This window comes from Triplophysa dalaica, chromosome 13 (assembly GCF_015846415.1).
Source record: "Triplophysa dalaica isolate WHDGS20190420 chromosome 13, ASM1584641v1, whole genome shotgun sequence".
Taxonomy (NCBI): Eukaryota; Metazoa; Chordata; class Actinopteri; order Cypriniformes; family Nemacheilidae; genus Triplophysa; species Triplophysa dalaica.
In genome coordinates, this window is record NC_079554.1 from 2856309 (window position 1) to 2876350 (window position 20042).

Sequence of the window (20042 nt, forward strand, 5' to 3'; positions counted from 1 at the left end):
TTAAAATTGCACGGTTTAATCATTGTTTGATGCATTTATGAAGTCAGACATGTACAGTATGGAAATTTACAGCATAATAAATAACACAAAGACACATGATGAATCTGACCTTAGCAGACATTTAGAAAAGTACAGAATACACAGCAAATCAGCATAACTCATGTGGTTAAAAGCGTTTCATTAAAAGATGTGTTTTTCTTTACAGCCCAACGCTAATGCTACTGTAAGCACAAATGACTGCAATTAATGCCATATGAAATCAAAGTGCAATTTTAGGGTCAAAGCAACAGTTGTCCCTTGTTTGACCTATAAAGCTATACGTGTGTCTTTTCCCACTTGTACGATTTAAATCAAAAGAGGTTTAGAGAGTAAAGGTGCCAAAGATTAAATGTGAAAATAACACCCCATTTAAGTGGTTTATCGCATTTAAGAGTCTTTGTTAGACTGGAATCCCACTACTCCGCCAGGGCTTAATATTGTAGTAAAGAGTAGATTTTATCCCTTGTTAGTGAAACCCTAGATAAGTGATGTCGCATTAGATTGCCTGAAAATACAGTATAACTGCTTTAAAAACATTTCCTTTACAATTAAGTAAAGTGACTTCCATTTATACATATATATCTACAATCGAGTGTGAAAATGGGAAAACAGAAAAAAATGCATGTACAACCTTATTTACACTTCAGGTTTTTCTACAACAGTAGGCAGTTATGCAGTGTCTGAAATACCAGTAAAACATTAATTAATTTTCAGTTTTAAATATGATTCATTATGCTACAGTACATTATACGCCGACCATATCTTCAGTGGTAAATTACTTAAAAAAATAAAATAAAGAAAGAATATTTCACAGCCAATATTTTTGGCAAATAAAGAACACGTTCTTTAAAATGAAAGTAAAGAAGAGCCAAAATATACAAATATAAACTGTCTCTATCTTAAGTTTTGGAATTTTTCTCGGAGGTTCTTGACAACGCTCTGTTGACTAGCATCCGCCTTTTTTCCAGAATCCACTGCATTTTTAGGAGCCTTGTCTACGTGTTCGCAAGAGGACGGCGCTTTCTCTAGTTCTTTCCGCCTCTCAGTCTTAGGCAGTTGTTCTGGCCTAGACCCCGCACCCTCTTGTCTCAGACGATACTCCTCTGACTCCTGATAGGCCCGGCAGCGGTCAAAGACAGCCATGAATGACAGCTTCTCATGAGATGTTGGTGAACGTATTTGAACATAGCTATCACTCGTTCCATCTGTAATCATTTCCGGTTTATCCGGTTGTTCTGTCTCTGGGGTCGCTCCTGGAAGTTTCTCGATCACTATTATGCTTTTGTCATTGGGGAGGGTGGCCTTGGCTGAGACGTAGTAACCACTGCTAACGTTTCTGCTTTGAAGATTCTGTAAATCACCTAAAGACAAATCTCCCAATTTACGGTCCAAAGAACCTAAACGCTGGGTCCTATATAGCCCATCTTCACTTCCTTGACAGACCTTGTTGCGAGTTGACGGGTCTGAAAAGCCATTAGGGGAGGAACTGCAGCTAGACCGTCTACTTGACCCACTGTCAAACATCCTCTCTGATGCCAGACGACTTTGGTTTACCGGTGGCTGCGTAGAAGAGGTGCTCAAGTATTTGGAACAAAGCTCACGGACGTCTGGCCAGTTGAAGTTCCCAGATGTTGGTGGACTATGAGGACTTCTGGAACGAGGCTGTCGTGGGGACAATCCCTTCGGGGTGCCGACAGAATTAGGAGTGTGCACTGGACTGGGAGTCATATCCTGGGCCTTCTGGTCTCCATCGGTCTGCTCATTTGGAGTCAGGGACAGCATAAGGTTCGAAGGACCTGTTAATCAGAATGCCAAATATGAATATATTGTAGGTCTATCCATATATACATACAATCGTAACATTTCAATCTTATTACGATAAAAACATGTAGTAAATAGCTATTTAGCTGGGCAATTTCATGCAAATGTCAACTTTATGATTAAAAAATCAAGCTTTTACCAAAAATGTCACAACATGTATTTCCATGGGTTTTTACATGTGATCCCATGGGTTTTACATGGGAATTCACATGGGATTCACACACAAATGTTCCAAAAAGACACGTTTCACATGTGTTTTTGGCATAGACTGTATAAAACAAGTAACGTGGCATCGCCTGAAGGTTTGTGAAGAGCAATTTTAAGGCCAGAGTGGGCGGAGCCGGTCATCGCCATCTTGACAGTGCTTCAATCCCGGATAAGGTGAAACCACCTGTCACTCAAGTAGCAAATATGCAGCATTTTAAGGCTTAATATAATTTAAACGGATGAGTTATAAAAAAAATCACCCCCCTCACAGTTGTCATGAAGGGCAAAATTTGCTTTATACTATACTATACTACATACTTTATAACTATATATAAAAATATTTTTTGTACCAGGCTATAAACATGTTTCTCTCTGTTATAAAGTCTGCTCTGTTTTGGTGCCAGCCCTAGCAGCCAGTCAATGAATTGCAGTTTAAGTCACTTCCGTGTTGGTTTCACGAGAGAGACCAGAAGGTTGCGGCTCGGTTTTTGCACATGTAAAACAAAGGTTGTACACATGTGGAAAAACATGACAAATGCATGTCTTATCTTTAAGGGACATCCATGACAGAATTTTCACATCCACAACAGTCTATATTCCTCGTAAATAGGCTCATAAAAACTGACAATAAAACTATTGTTGGCTATTATTGCTTCTTGTTTTATCATTTAACCCTACAAAGTCTCTAAACATGCATCCTTTTTGTCACATCCACAACCCATACATTTGTCCCCCATTTAAAATAGAAAACTTGTGCATTGACTGATATTTTTCCCCCTTTATGGACTCTATCAGGGGCACTGTTTTGAATTGTGTGAAAGCTCTTGGGGGTCCCAAGAAGAAGAAAAAAAACTGACGGAGATGCCAGTACAAGCATCATTTTTTTTGATAAAAATGTCATTTTAATTAGTGTCCTAATTTTTGACAAATTACAGACAACAGTGTTTTGTTTTAGCGTGATAATTTGACCAAAATAACTTTTAGTAGTTAGCAGACTAGTTTTAATGAATAACCAGGGGACCCCCCAAGTTCATTATTTTAGACCTTATGGGAGGTCCTTTCATGCTTATGGGATTGCCGAACCCCCTCGCAATTCAAACACTGATCTTAGTCAAATATAAACCAATGATTTAAATTATTGATTATAAATACTGTACATTCTCTCAGCATTTATATTTCAAGATTTGCCTGAATATATCACATCCATAACACTGGAATTGCCCCACTATTGTTTAAGCAAACTGTCTTGTTAATTTTTTTTTAAAGGGAAATTGGTTGCAAATAGGATTGAATTAGAATCAAGTAGTTAATGGTCAAGTTTGATCCTACCTTTCAACTCCTCCGACTTTTCCTCCACCACCGATGGCAGGTTCCTCTTGACCGACCATGTATCTCCCGAGTCCTGACTTCTGAGCCTCAACAAAGGTTGTGGGCCCTTGATGCGTTGACTGTATTTTCTTGCGAGATGGAGGACTTTGTTTTCTGCTTCATCTTCATCTTCCGCCGACTGAGGATCTGAATCTTTCTCTTTATCAGCTTCTGCTCTCAGCTGGATAACTCGGGGGGCTAAAGGTTTAAAGGGTCTTCCATCATCCTCCCGAGGTCTGAGTACAAGGGCATCATTCTCACTGGCTGCTCTGTCCAAGATTTTTCCAGTCTCTCTAGGAGGTGATGGTGTCAAGGACTCTTCTCTTATAGCACTAAGATCCGATCCTTCAAGTAACCTCAGTCTATGTCCACCATCTGGCTTTGAACCCTGATTTTGACCATTCCTTGGCAGGCCAGGATTCGCCCCTCTAAAATAAGGAGTCTCTCTGGATCTCAATGTCTTGAGGTCCCCTTGACATTTAGTAACCTCTCTTTCCATATCCTGCCAGATTTTGATCATATCAGAGGAGGGGCGGAAAACCTCTTCTTGAGGTTTCATGGCACCGTCAACATCAGAACCAATAAAGAAATCTGAAGAAGCACTCATGACAGAAGTTTCCAGAAATGGCACGTTTGTATTCCTTTCAGGTTCTGATAGAGCGGATGTAACCAAAGAAGATTCTCCGTCTGAGGTATACACCTGAACGGTTTCAGACGAACTGGTGGTTTTCTCTTGTGCAACTTTATTATCGTTAGGAATGCTGTTGAAACGACTAACTGAACTTCTCACAAGCCCACTTGGAATGTAACTGAGGCTTTCTCTACGCTTCAGGCTAAAAGTAGCATCCTGGTGTTCGGCGTTTTCATAGTAGCTCCTAATCTTGTTGATAAGAAGCTGGTCTTGCCTTGAAAGCACGGAATCCCTTCTTCTCTGGACGCTTTGGTCTAAATCGAAGGGACCGTCATCCGTTGGAGACGCAAATATAAGGTCGGCTGACACAAAGGCCTCTTCAGTCAACGGAACACCATGCGTCTCCGAGCAGGTGCTAGTTAGACGAAGCAGGCGCTCTTGGGGGTCTCCCAAACTTAACATGCTTCCAGTTCTGCTGGGAAGATGTGGAGATGCGCATCCAAGGGACTTTACTTCATCTGCGCTGACGCTACTACAACGTGCATTGGAGACGAAGTGCTCAGCGATGGCGCTGGCCTTGTCGAGCACAGATGATGGTAGGATGCTGCTGGAGTCTGTTTTATGTTCTGTGTCTTCCTCTTCCTCTGAAGACTCGCCGGGTGTATCGTCTTGCTGTAACAGAGGTGAAATCTCTTCTACCTCTTCTTTGGCAATTTCCTGGTCATCTTTGTCCACTGCAAGCTCCACTTCATGAATATCTGTGTCCTGTTGGTCCATCATAAAAGATTCTGGATCAGAAGAGGTGTCCTGCTGTAGTTTCTCAATGGAACCCCAGTTTGGTGTAACGTTCAGGTTTTGCGACTTGTTCTCGCATGTCTAGGAAAAGAAAGCCAAATAGTACAAATTCTTATAAATAGAGCAATGGTCTTGAGCTAGACTTTGATTACAAAGTGTGCATTTGATCAACCAAAAGTATACCAGATCTAGTGCTGTCAAATCGATTAATCGCAATTGTTTATATAATATGTTTGTGTGACGTGCATATTTATATGTATATATAATTACACACACATAAATGTATATACAACAAATATTTACATATAAATATATATACAGTATTCCGTACATATATATTTAAATATAATATATACATAAATAAATAATAAATATAATTATATTACTTATATACACATGTATGTGTGTGTGTGTAATTATAAGCCACACAAACATATACTAAATAAACACAAACATTTAATTTGGAATCGATTAATCCTGATTAATTATGATTGATTTGACAGCATGAACCCCAATGGATTTTCATCTAACATTAGCATTTGTTCAAAGTAATCCTTTTAAATTTAAAATAATAGTTTTTTAAAAGTAGATTCTTAAATAGAAAATTATACCAGACTGGCACCACCAAATTTACTGCATTTTACTACTTAGATCTATTGTTCTTTAGCCTATTACTTATTAAAGACCTTCACAGTAGAATCAATACAAATACCACAAATCAGAAAATGAAGTCACAACAGCAGACGTGTCATAACTCACCTGTTCTGCGGACTTATCATCAGACGGATTATTCTCTTCCTGTTTCAATGAAGGGCCATTTTCTTTATTGAAGTTTTCAGTGATCACACATCCCTCCTCATCCTTACGTAAAAAATAAACATGCTTTAAGAACATGTCAAACAAGCAGATCTGTATATTTACAGCATTAATATAACAATGCAACAGTACAAGTCATAGGGTAATTATTCTATATAAGAATATTCTAGTTATGGTCTAAGTTAGTCTTTTATTGTAAACACAAACTTTTATTCTGGATGCGATTAATCGTTTGACAGCCCTAATTAATATATAATAAAAATAATGGAGGTTAAACACAAGTTACTGTCACAAAAAATGTAGCAAGTTATTTTCATAATTGATAAAAACGTTAATGTAGTAAGAGAACGGTTCATATTGCATGCATATCTCGGTCATAATGTAATGATCACGAGGATGATTTAAAAACTAAACAATATTTCATGTTCTCCTGGTAATGCTGACTTTAACAACCAAAAGCCCCAAAATCTTTATATGATAAGTGCCAATACATCAAAAGACACATTTTTATAGTAAAAGTATGATTGCCAAAAATGAAGTCTGTCAAACGATTAATAGTTTGTGTTTACATAATATATATCTGTATTCTGTGCATATCAATTTTGCATTTATAAAAATATACACATACATGTATATATTTAAAAAATTTGTTAAGATTTATTTAAGATTTTAATTATGGGTAAATATAAAAAAACATAAGTAAATAAATATTTCTTAAATATGTATACATGTATGCGTTTATAAGTACAAGATTAATAGGCACAGTACACAGACATATATTATGTAAACACAAACTTTTATTCTGGGTGCGATTAATCGTTTGACAGCCCTTAAAAAAAATCCATTCTGAAATAGTAAAATATAGCATCAATTGCTTTGATTGTATATCACAACAACACCATAACTAGACATTTCTCTCAACTCAACAAATGAACGGCAGCAAACCGTTAGTTCACATGAAATTAGTAATAAGCGCATGTTCTCTGTGATCCATATATTTTTTCAATACGGCAAAAAGCGAAAGGTGAGATTCATGCTCCATGTTACAATTCTGGCGCCGGGACAGGTACAGCGTTAGCTTCGGGTGATTCTGGTGAGTTGTTAAAGCATTCTGTTACGGCACATGCAACGTAGAAGGGAGGTTTGGTAGGCACAATGAAGGTCAGCCAGAAGTATAGACAAAATTCCGGTGGTGGTAGAGAACCTCACCGTTGGGAAGCCCATAGAAAGCAAAGCCGTGGCTTTATAGTGCCAACAGGAAATGGCAGCCAACATGGTGCTTGCGAAGTCAGCTACCTGGTTGTCCTCCATTAGAATATCGTCAGATTCACTTCCCTCCCCTTCAGCTTCTTCCTCCTGATTCAAGCGTCTCTTTACTGAAGTCAAGCTACAGGCCTGTCCTTCATTATGGCTGGCTTCAGTGCAGTCCTCGTCTACAGCGGGTCTGTCTGAATCACTTATGTTTGAACCCAGAGTGCTGACGCTAGCCGTAGCCTCTAAAGGCCTTGTGTCAGCAGGCAAAGCCCCCTCGCTGTCTGAATGCTGGGGCATGAAGTTATAAAAACATTTCTTCATGTAATAAAGCACAGGACATGGCCCAAACACAGCATTGGTAACATTAGATGAAAAAATTGCCCTTTTATATTGCCATAAGGGAATAGTAGAATTTTTCATCTTCGTTCTAAACCTAAAACCATCTTCCTTCAACAAGTAGCGCATTTCTGTACTATTATTATTATTGACAACTGCGTCAAATCAAATTGGTTGATTTATTGGTTCCTTACCTTAAGTATTGCTGATACATTTTCCAAACGGCAGATCAGCCATCAAAGCAAGAAGAAACAGAATGTTAGTCAATTTAAAGGAAGATTATACAGAAAATATGTATTGAAGATAAATACTTAATTTACAACTTTTGAACATCTTAAGACTACACAACGGCTAGACAACTTCTTTAGTATGTGAACATTTAAAAAAAAAAAAATATGAGACCCTGCCGTAAAAACCTGCCTAAAACCTTTTACTTGCGATTGACTCTTTTCTACATGAAATAATTCTACATAATGTACAAGACATTCTGTAAATCATATTTACTTGATCTTTAATATTGACTAAAGCCATGTGAACGACTGAAGTCAATGTTTTTAATAAAATGAAGTGTTAATAAAATCATATAATCTAACATTTACAGCAATGAACAGACGTTGTCTATTGTTTTTGTCATTTCATTATTACATTTCACAGACAGGCCCCGTTTTGTTGATGTTGGACGGAACCCCCGTATCTCCATTTTTCATGATTTTTTTGAATAAATTATTACGATCGATGTTAACAACAGTGAAAAAATGCAGGGTTTTTGTGTGTTTGGTATAAAAAACAGTTTTAGTCCATCAGCATCAGTTTGATATATTTGTGTAAATAAATAGCATAAGTTCCAGAAGTATGAAAGCACAATAAAGTTTGGAATACGGAAATAAACTTTAAGGGTTTGAAAAAGAATAATAAATACAACTGCAAGCTTTGATGAAGGGCCCAAGCACCGCTGTGCCACCACAGTTTAAAATCATGACAATCCTCACTACAGAGCCCCCTGCTATGCCTGCGTGCCAAAGTTCCCCCAGGCCTAACGGCCGATATCTCTGACTTTACTAACAAGTTTCAAGAGTATATGAGCATGTTAACGGACCATTGAGTAATTTTTGCGGCATCTAGTGGTGAGGTTGCGAATTGCAACCAGCGGCTCGTTCCCCCCTCCCTTTCGAAGCGCCACGGAGGCTGATAGAGGACTAAGATGTCGTCATGTTTTTATTTCTTTTCCAAATGAGATAACATATTAATGAAACGCGTTCTGTAGAGCAGTTTGTCCATTAGGGCTACTGTAGAAACAACATGCCATGCAAGCAGACCCGTGCTGTATGTAGATAGATATAGCTCATTCTAAGGTAAGATAATGCTGCATTATGTAAGGTCATTATACACCTCTGAACATATAGTTTTATGTTATGTATATTATATGCATTTTTTTCAATAGATCCTCCAAAGAATTACACACTGGACCTCTAAGGGCCCCAAAATGCCCTAAACATTGAAAAAAAGAATCCTGAGAAAAACAAAAGAGCTTCGCAAATACGGCGTCTGGGCTTGGGCCCTAATAATAAAACAGGTAAAATAAAAGTTGTGGGGTAAAATTGTATTACTCTTTTGCAAAAAAGGTCACATTTCCTTTCTTCCGTTGGGACACACAACAGATTGTCTGGAACATTCAAATCATGCTGGGATTATTTGGATTATCAGGTTTTGCACAAATTTAATGCCAAAATTAATGCTGCCAAAGACACCAAAAATATTCTGAGAGACAGGTTTTAAATGTACCTTTGGTGGTCTTTAAAATCTCTTTGGATGGTTCTGTTGACAGATAAAGAAGTAGACCATCTTTGTACATCACATGTCAATAAAGAAAACATGTTCAGAATAAGAATGAGAACCTACCTGACCGTCTTCTGCCCTGTCCAGAGTTTGTGAACTCGTCTCCTTGGCATGACATTGACTTTTTTAGTTTCTCTGGGCTGTACCTGTACTTTTTATCTGACAGAATAAAACAATGGACAAAAAATGTTTATTATTGGTATAAAGTTTAAAGCATATCATTTCTAAGCAACTTACTACTAGTACTACTTTGCAACTCACACACTAAACTACACATGATATAATATAAATTTAGTATACATTTATAAAAAGTCTGTAGAAAATAATTGAATTAAAGTTATGTTAAAAAAATTAAACGTTTCAATTAACAGTTCCAAACTTTTGTTTTCTTACTGTCACTATAAACTCATCTGATAACAACACTTACAAATAGAATCCATCTCCAAAATTGCTTCCTTTGCCTAAAAGTGAAACACCAAAACATTCAAAATGAATTTGTGATGCTTTTAAACACAAACATAAGTTGTTTGAAGTTTGCTTACCTTCTGTGGTATGACAGCCTGATGGTTCTCCAAAATGAGTCGTTTAATATGATGAGCCCATAACTTTTTTTCCTCCACTGTCCTGGCCTAATGGAAACCGAATGTTAATAATTCTTATTACAAAATCAGGTACAGCGTTCCTTTAAAAATAACTGATCAATAGACCACGAGGACACACCTGGACAGTATGAGGTTGTTTGGGATGCTTGTAATGAGTGACACTGAAACAAAGTGGGTCCTTGGCACTCTCGATCAACATCAGAGTTGAGCACTGCAGAAAAAAAAACAAAAAACATCTTCATTCCCATGGCAAACCAGCATTTATTAATCCATAAATGCTGATGTTTCAGATGATATATTAATAAGCAATAATGTACTCCTCAGATATGATGAACGATGATGTCCTACCGAGATGCCTGTCTTATATACATAATGTTCTCCTCTACGTTTAGTGATAAGGATCATACGGTCGAAGAGGAAGAGTGTACGCTCGTTCTTAGCGCGATGGACACGGAAGTTGCCTTCGAGTACCAGCTCTCCGTAAGTGGTCAGATCAGGACCCTTCCAGTTAATGAGAAGAGACTGGACTTCCTACAATAGAAGTTGAAGGTACAGATATAGTCAAATTGTTGAGATAATTATGAACAGAATGTAATCAAGAGACTCAGTCGTCCACATATTGCACACACAACATTTGCATGTGTGTTGTTAGCCTACCTGGAGACGCACTGCATGCTCATGTTTTCTTTTCATGTCGTTTATATACCACGCCACACCTGTCATTGTGTATATGGCCTCCTCTACTACCTCATACCCTTCCTCTCGTTGGTCAAAGTGCTTGGCGATCTCCTACAAAACAACATGCCCATAAGCTTAATAAGACAAATACTAGTAGCTTCATCATACACCAACCTTCATAAATTTGAAATCATTTAGATGATATAGTTTTTTGTCAATCTTTGGACAGTTGAAACATGTTATTTAATAACGTTGAAAACATGCAATGCAATCATGTTCTTTAGCTGCTAAAGCACCGACCACTTCTAATTGTCAGTTTTTTGAGAAACGTTTCATGTTCTTTTAAAAGATTAAACCAATCTGACCTCATGGGAAGACATAACTATTTGTACAGTCTGATTAAAAAATATGATTATTAGAAAAAAGCAAGAATAAACTCCCAACCCCAAACTTAACCATCACTAGGGTGAAAGCAGATTGTACAAAACCACCATGTAAAATAGCTCCAAACTGCCATGAGATTGTGTTGGGTGAAGCCTATTCAATGTAAAACTGGATCTAACCAGTACAGAGATTGAGAAATACACAAACATTTTTCTCATGACAACATTTTCAAGTAAACGGAAAACAAGGTGTGAAATGATGAGTCATGTTTGTGATCCAAACTAACAGTATAGAAATAATTATTTACACATTAAATACCATAAAAAAAGTGATTTGTACACCCAGAAAAGAAATTGTTCATGTAGCAGTTGGTTAACCTGAAGCAAGAGATGATATTTGAGTATCCTTTGGACGGGCTTGAGCAGGTAAGATCCCAGAGGTAAAGTTCGTTTTAGTGTAGCCTGTCTCTCCCTGAAGAACTTGGCCAGAGTTTTGTTTCTCATGCAGTCCGTAAGAGCAGCCACAGAGCTGACAGGAGAAGATGAACGGTCAAAACTCATAGGTATACAAGATTTTACATTAACAAAACATTAAAGGGGTCATATGACATGGCTAAAATGAAAATTATCATTTGTTTGAGACGTAATGCAATGTGAATACACGATTTAAGGTTCAAACGCGCTGTATTTTCCACATACTGTGCATGTTTGTATCTTCTCTTTGCCCCGCATCTCTGAAACGCACAGATTTCTTACCAAGTTCATGACTCTGAAAAGCGAGGTGTGCTATGATTGGCCAGTTAACCAGTGCGTAGTGACTGGTCGAATACTGTAAGCGTGTGACATAAATGTAACGCCTCTTACCAAATTTGGAAAATCAGGATTCAAAGCTATTGTACTGACAGGTACGCCCACCTTACTTGCGTATACATTTGGGCGGTCTTAGTCAAATCAGACCACCAACTGACCTAGATTTGTTGGGGTGTGGTTTAACGAGACGTTTCAGGCAGGTCAGTGTGAGTATTCACTTCTAGATAGAAAAAATATTTTGTTCCGACACTTACATTTTTGCAATTTTACATGTCTAATACATGCATGGGCAACTTATAACACACCAAAGACACAGAAAAACATGTATTTGCAGCATATGACCCCTTTAAACATTAATCGGATCATTCACAAAGAAGTCTTACTTCTACATTGAACCTGTATACGTGTAATATCTATATTCCTGTTGTTCAAAGTTCACATTCAAATGAGGTTGAAAACAGAGACTCAACTGTATGTATTGTTTGCACTTCACCCCCACAGAGGTAATGTATCAGATACAACTATAACCAAATCATTTGTTTACACTTAATGGGGGAATCAGTGTACATTGTGGCTCTGTGGTGTAATCAAAACGTCACTTTGTTTGTCTGAGTATTCTGACCATTCCGACACGGCAACAGGGGTTTAACCAATGGAAAGTTTTCCCCACTGCTTTCATGTTTCTAGGATGTTCTATCTTCTAAGATTCTTAGGCCTCAGAAAATGAATAAAAATGCTGTATTATTCATGCCAGGCCTAATCCATACAAAAGCTCTTCACCGTACTGTTAAGTTTATACTTACTTTGGGTAGTTGGTGCAATATTGTGTGTAGATTTCAAAATATTCACGCTAAAATGTGGAGGAAACTAAAGTTAGTAATGCCTTTCCCAACAACACAGTCACATTTTACCATGCACAGAATCAATATCATTGATTATTATTCAAGACGTTTTTGAGTATAATCAAGTTGTTTTTAAATACTAAAGAATTTAATGATATATATATGCAAACACCAAAAGACATGGGAACTACTTGTGATTTTCGCCCCTCTGTTCTGCTTCAACATATACAGTCAAATTGGTAAATATTATTTATGAATGCACAGGGGCATTGGTATGAACAGACAGACCCTTCCCAAATGTTCGCCACATAGTTGGAAGCAAATAATTCTACAGAATGTTTCATAGGAGGTGAATGCCTGGACTGCAGTAAACTGTGTTTGTTTATCGGTCTGGCTAGTGTCTTGTAATTCAACTTTTTATATGTTCTTTACTTTATGTTACCATTAATTTATGTTATTATTTTATTGTATAATAATTGTTTTAAATAAAATATTTGTTTAATTTTGTTGTATGTAAACTTTATTAAATATACAATTTGTTGAATGGGTCCTGTAGGTTTGTCACATTTTAAGAAACCCTATGGGACATTTAGCTAGGTATCGCGGTCTAAATTCAAAATATTGGAGAAGCAAGTTCAGCCAAGTAACAGTCCTTTACGGTTTCTTTCGCTTGTTAACAGAAATAATCTACGGGCACTCTATGGCTGTGTCTCGGAAGGCTGCTTCCTCCAGAGGTCTCATTTGTATCCTGCTAAGTCATCAAGGGTCTTGTTTCTTAGAAGCAGGTAGGACACTCCGTATGCACCCTTCTAATGCGACCTACTTTACCAGAATCCGGAGGACACATGAGATGTATCCTTCGTTGCTGGAGATAACCTACAATTTTTTGCATCGGCCAACATCTGTTGTTTGAATAAATGGCAGCAGCTGCACATTCAATCCAATATGTGGTGTTTACATGTTAACTCTTTCAGCGCCATTGACGAGTTATCTCGTCATTTAAAATAAAACGCTTCCCCGCCAAAGACAAGTTTTTACGGCAATCAGTGTTTGTACTGTTATACAGCAGGTGGCGCTATTACACACCTTTGGGAAAAAGTACAGAATCCCAAAATCTACAACATATATGTTTTAGCTGTTTTTAATGATGTTCTGACTGTAATCTGGGCAGAATCTTTGACAAAAAAGTTAATTATCTCAGCTGTTTAATCAAAATGAGGCATTTTTGTAGAAACCTACCCTCATATACGGAGTGATAAAAAACGAACAAATGAAGATAGAAGAATACGGTTTCTTTTATTTAAAAGCTGAGACTCTGTTCTTTCATTCTTTACAGAAAATTTACTGTGAGCCATTAAATTTGGGTCAAAATGTTAAAAAAAATGCTGGTGTAGGCGGGCAACTTTTTTTTAAAAAGGCTGGCGGCGAATGAGTAAACAGTTTACAATTTGTGTCATGTTTCTTCAATCTTAGCAGGCATATGTATTAAATAGGTTTGCAAGTTCTTAGTGATTTTTTATCATTTTAAAACAGTAAGGCAAAACATTTTTACACCTTTTGGCATTGTTTAGGGTAATTTATCTTAGGGTAACCAAAAATCCTAGCGAGTGCAATGTATTGTCAACTTGGAACTTGTTGAGGATAGAGGATGGACACAAGGACGCAGCCTAACGAAACGAGCACATCTTATTATTTGCAAACGTGAACTGGAAGTTAAAGGCAGTCCACGAACGCGTGTATGCGCAGTAATGTTTGTTTACGATATTGCATTTAGATTTTCAGGAAGTGTTCAGATATTTTAGATTTAGATCTATAAACATAATATTATTGAAATATGATCAGATCTGACGCCCAAAAAAGTCTTGGGTAAGGGTTGTTGATATTGTGATACATGCAAGTCTCCTAAGCAAATACCGAATCTCACCTTAAGTACAAAGCATCTTGCGATGGCCACCGGATTATTGTCACACATGTCCAGTGACTGAAGCAGCTCACTATAAAATAAGAAAACATATGCACACAGATTTCAAACATGTGTCATTTAAATAATGAGCATAAAAATGTCACATGGTCCGCACACTTTAGCATCAGGTTCATCAATGCACATTATTGTGTCTAATAAAGCAATCGAGTGCCTACGTGGGCAGTCGAACGCACATCCTTGCAAAGTATACAGTCAAACCAAACATTTTCAGACATCAGATATCATTTTTTATTTATTTTACTAGTGAGTGCAGGATGCTGTAGTCCATATACGTGAGGATATCGTTAATAGATAAACTGTGACATATACTCAACAATTCTTCATACACACACTTTGACCTGACCATGTTCTGCTAAGTGTTTTTTCTTCATATGCTAATGTAAACTTTTTACACCCAGGACTGAACAAATTAAGCAATGCTTTGTAATTGGTTGCCCTATATTGGTTTTTTAGCTTGACTGTACTTTGTTTGACTCTTAGACGTACACAGGCGTTTTTCCGAGCATGCAAATTGCAATACCTCTATTGGCCTACAGGGGTCCTTAAGAAGATTACAAAGCAGGTCTTACGGTGTAATGAGTGGCACAAACACATGGGCTACTTTGTGCATAAACTATTAACTGAAAAAAGTTAAATGCACATGTGCGACCTGCGCGTACAAAGTACTATTCTGATGACAAAAAAAATCTGCGACACATGCACTGTACACTGACCCTCGTGTACGTGTAAAAAGTAAAGTATACTTTAGGCTTAAAAAATTGTCAAAATTACAAGAGCAAATAGGTATTCCATTTATAAATGGCAGCAATAGCAATACGATATAATGAATTGGCTTTCACCAGATGCCAATTGTATGTAAAAAATTATTTATTTCCTGACATAAAATACACCACAGCAAACAAGGAAATGAACATCACACTATTTGTAGGGATGGGCATTTTTACTGTACTGGACATGGTTAAAAAATGTTGGGCTGGTGGGCGTGTGCGTCATGGCGATAATGAAAATATTTTAATTACAACACTGATACGAAAATTTATGTTGATTAAACAATGACAAAATCGACTAAATAAATAGATCAGCAATGTAAGAACTATTTTTAGACCCAAATGACGGATTACACGCATCCGAGTACTCGTGCCCATCCCTAATTTTTTGTCATGCATTTATGGCAAACCACTCCAAACAGAACCATGGCATTTTTACCCTCACTTACGCAATGAACCTTATGTACGTAAAAGGTTATCTCTGGTGTAGCCATACACCTGACAACAAATGAGCAAACAATGTTTAAAATAATCGACAGATGACAGGTTAGGTATTTAAAGGGTCCCTATTTGTTCACAGGTGTTCTGAGAGATTGTACATGTCTGTGTGCTGACAGCTGGTTGGCTTTAATTAGGAAACTGATTCCTAACAAAATATATGAAGAATTTTATATTATTAACTTTTAGTGAAATGATAATCAAGTTCAAGAACAAAACAAAAAAGCATATTGTTAGGGTGGACATAAGCTACTGTTTAAGATTGCTTCAGGGTTTCTCTCTTCACTTTTTCTCTTGCAGATACAGGGAGCACACGATCTAACAAAGACACTCTTGTGTACACAGACAGGCCTTTGTACATACTAAAATTGCGCCGTGTGAATGGATGAAACATAACACAACAAATGTGGTCAAAGCTAACAAAACAGACTTTAAATGAAATAGGGCCCTCAAATGTATAGACTAACTAGTGGGCTGACAGCATTAAATATAGCGTTTTCCCATATAGTGCCATTATTATTTTAGCAATATATTTTACTGTCCTGTTTTACATAAACAAGCATGTAAAGGAGCTAGGGAGCAAATGTTGGTTTGTAGTTGCTGTACTTATTATTATTTTCCCTTATATAACAAAATAATATTTGATTGATTTTGACTATATAATAGACTGAGTAATAGCTAAGGAAGATATTTATTTATGTTTTTTTATGATTTAATGTATGCTAATGCATATTTATGTATGCTGCTTAAAGACTCCCTGTGGTAAAAATCTAGTTTTTGATATTTTTTTTATGTTCATGTGGTGTTTTTAATGTGCTTTAAGAGTATACCATGTGAATTCGCATATTCATGAGTCTGTGTATACTTAATGAAGCTGACATGTAGAGTAACATTCAAGCTATTTAAAGACAGGATAAAATGATCGACCACAAGGGGGCCTTTAAAAAACTTTTTACATGTGAGAGCACTGAAGTAACTAATGTGAAAATACTGAACAGTATTTGAACTGATGCCAAAATGATACATTTTTTTAATAAATAATCTTATCATGGAAAATATATTGGCACACATAAGTAGCAACAGAATATTGAGCTGCAAATCAACTTTTATTAGAAAATGACCAAGCACATAAATCTATAATTTGGACTTAATTAATCAATAAAAACATGTCAGTCATTTTAAGATTAAAATGATGTCATCAACTTGAAGGCCAAACAGCTTTTTTTGTGTGGTTTTCCTATCTGAACTTCTACAACACTAACTACCATTGAAAAATTGTCATACAGATTATAAAATAAAACTGTAACAATTTGGTAATACCTACTGTCATCAATAACAATTTAAAATAAATCAAATGTCAGTAAGTTACAGTGTTTTAAGTTGAACCCATATAATAAAAGGGTGCCAGTGTTGGTTTATAATAATTTAATTCTTACCTGTTAAATTCATAGATGTCCTCTATGTTTCCAAAAAGACCACACACCTGTTCTGGCTTGATGGGAAGATCATCAGTGTCTATAATGTGAGCAAGGTAGTCCTACGGAATGAAAAACATATAAACTTGTAAAAGCAGTATCACTGCTTTTGTGTTTATGGTTGGATTTCACCCAACTATTCATAAAATTATCTTTTTGTGATAAACCAACAGTCAAAAATCGTATGACCAAATACATAGTTGCCTGGCTTATATAACAATATTAAAGTATTCTATATCTATAAATTCTATATCATTAAGAATGTCAGTCACAGTTAAAACAAAAGGGGTGCATTATGTTGGCTCTTTAACCAATCGTGACAAAAAGCAGATACCAGTTTCATATCTTCATGTTATGTTACTTTTCTTTTACTGCACTATGAAAAGGATCATGACATCTCTTATAGATTATTTATGAATGCCACATGACAAATACAAGCAATTACATCACTACGACTGACATTAGTCCACCTAAAAAGCTCTTGTTTATTTTAAGCTGTGAACAGAAATAAGCCGTGGCTATAAGTAGAGCTGACACAAGCCCTTAATGCTATTCGTCATCAAGCAGGTCTCAATGTAAAATACTCTCTTGGCAGGTGCTTAAGGCCTCAATGGCAACAGACACACGTTACTCCAGAAGTGTAATCCTGCCGACTGAAATGACACAGGGCTGAAAATGTGCCGACACAAACATTACAGTCATAGAGTTTAGATGCCTAGTGTCCTGATTCAAGATAGGTTCAAATAAGGTTTAACTACACTTCTTACTTTGCATAGTGAAGAAAAAAAGAGATTTATGCTGGGTTCACACCAAACGCGAACAATTGCTTTCTACACTCTTTATTACTTGTGGGAAAGGTTTGTTATTGTCGCGTGAGTAACGTGAGCTGACGAATATTTTCAACTTGCGTGGAAGATAAGATCAACGCACATTCGTGGCAATCAAGTTTTTTCCATTGCCTTTTGTACCGTATGAAATTTACACATGCAAATCGCTTAATTCGCATTTGGTTATTTGCTAAAATGATTAAAAGTCTGTCTGAATGCCTTAGCAACTGCACTGAATCACCCTAGCAACCATTCTCAATTTTATATGGACTCAAATCACTCACATTCTCATCAAACTTTCAGAATTAAGTAATCACTGAAGAGCCAATAAATCGTTAAACAGCATTTTTTTTTATCATTTATGTTGTTCTTAAAAATTATTTTTTATAAAGAAACAAACAAATGCTGTCTGATTAATAGAAGATCAACTAGAAATTACATAATATTTTAACCCTGTCTTACTAAATGTATAACATTTGCTTTTTCGCTACTGTAATACAATTTAGAACTTTGGAAAGTCTATTTCCGTCAAAGCCGACTATAAGTTCACATTTCACAGTTCATATCAATCCTGCGCCACTGTTTACAGATACTAACTAAAAATAGTCATGGAATGCGGTCACCCTAAACACTTAATAGAAACAAAACATGTAGACATCAAATATACAAAATATCTTCATACAACTATTAAAACAAACCAGTCTTGAAAAGCTAGAAGGAGGTATTGAATGGATGTCACAGGAGTCTCATCAAACTGTGTCTACACCGGACGCAGCGTGGGGCGATGCGACAAAAGGAGGTATTAAAAACCATTATCATTTTAAATTTTGTCCACACTGGATGCAGGGCGCAGCACGACGAGACAATCCCAATAGAACAAGCCATGTGTCGTGCCGCGATACACTCATGCAAAAAAACATTCCTTAAAGCAACAAATGCAATGCAATCACTTAAAATTGTTCACTAAAGGGTCAATCTGAGGTTTGATAAAGAATCAGTTCACCCAAATATGAAATGCCTCCCCCTCTAAACACATGTTGATGTCTATTTACACCTCATGACTGTTCTTAATCTCGCTTCAAGCTGTGACATTGTGTTGTACTTGGAGGACAGGACAAAATCCAATTGTCAAACCTGATGTTACATAACACTATAATCTCAGCACACTGGATGTATGACTGCTAACAAGTTTTATCTCCAACTATCGGGGTCAATGGTGCCCCAAAACTGTTTGGCTACAAACACTCTTCCAAGTATCTTTATTTGTGTTCAGCAGAACAAAGAAATGTACAAGGTTTGGATAAAGTAGAGGTTAAGTAATTAATGACAGTTTTATCATTTCCCTTTAGAATCTCACCCTGCATGTTTTTTCAAGAGTACTTAAAGAGCTCACACTGCTGTATTCTGGGCTCCTTTTTTCCGTATTTTGTTTATTATTTGGTCAAAGTCATCCAATTAATACAGGTTTTTTTATCGAAGTTTCGATTGAAGTGTACTTTCAACTGTTGTATCAAAAGTAGCTTAGACATAGCATAAACACCATCTAATAATTAACCGAGTAGTGAAGCATTTTTACTTTTATGCACAATATAGTATTTTTACGTCACTACGTTATAAAGCAAGCATAATTCAACATAGTATTTTTTTAACTCAAATTTTTTTCAGTGTACATCGTATTGAGAAAATGAGGATTGTTATATAATACAGTAAGTTGTGTCATTTGTTTGTTTATTTATTTATTTCTTAAAATTTCTCTTTACTACAGTAACCACTGCCTAATTGTATGTATAGCTGCCCTGCAAAAATGCAAAACTGTGAAAAAATATATCACTTAAATAAAATAAAATTGAATATATCACACTTTTTACTCCAATACATTTATATGTGTCGTTTTTTACCTTTAATACTTAGGTAAATAATAAATATAGTATTTTCTTACATTAGTACTTTTACACAAATATTATACTAACAACATCATAAAAATTAGAGCTACATTTTTAAGTATTAAGTATTAAAGATAAAAACAATTATATGCTTTTATAATGTAGTGAAATATTTTTTTTTCATTTTTTT

General features: G+C 36.3%; 1 protein-coding gene across 3 annotated transcripts in view; it reads right to left on the minus strand.

Annotated features, from left to right (window-relative positions):
- LOC130434339 (pleckstrin homology domain-containing family G member 3) overlaps positions 1-20042 on the minus strand; it is a 46422-nt gene continuing 26380 nt past the window's right edge. For all 3 annotated transcript variants that reach the window (XM_056764442.1, XM_056764443.1, XM_056764441.1), the window contains 16 exons: positions 17104-17204; positions 14343-14412; positions 12380-12426; positions 11145-11295; positions 10363-10494; positions 10054-10236; positions 9824-9916; positions 9646-9732; positions 9531-9564; positions 9167-9262; positions 9050-9082; positions 7462-7472; positions 6887-7219; positions 5621-5722; positions 3397-4942; positions 1-1835 (listed from right to left, as the gene is read on the minus strand). In XM_056764442.1, coding sequence (XP_056620420.1) covers positions 934-1835; positions 3397-4942; positions 5621-5722; positions 6887-7219; positions 7462-7472; positions 9050-9082; positions 9167-9262; positions 9531-9564; positions 9646-9732; positions 9824-9916; positions 10054-10236; positions 10363-10494; positions 11145-11295; positions 12380-12426; positions 14343-14412; positions 17104-17204 — 3921 coding nt within the window. In that variant the 3' untranslated portion in view covers positions 1-933. The remainder of the gene's footprint in view (positions 1836-3396; positions 4943-5620; positions 5723-6886; positions 7220-7461; positions 7473-9049; positions 9083-9166; positions 9263-9530; positions 9565-9645; positions 9733-9823; positions 9917-10053; positions 10237-10362; positions 10495-11144; positions 11296-12379; positions 12427-14342; positions 14413-17103; positions 17205-20042) is intronic.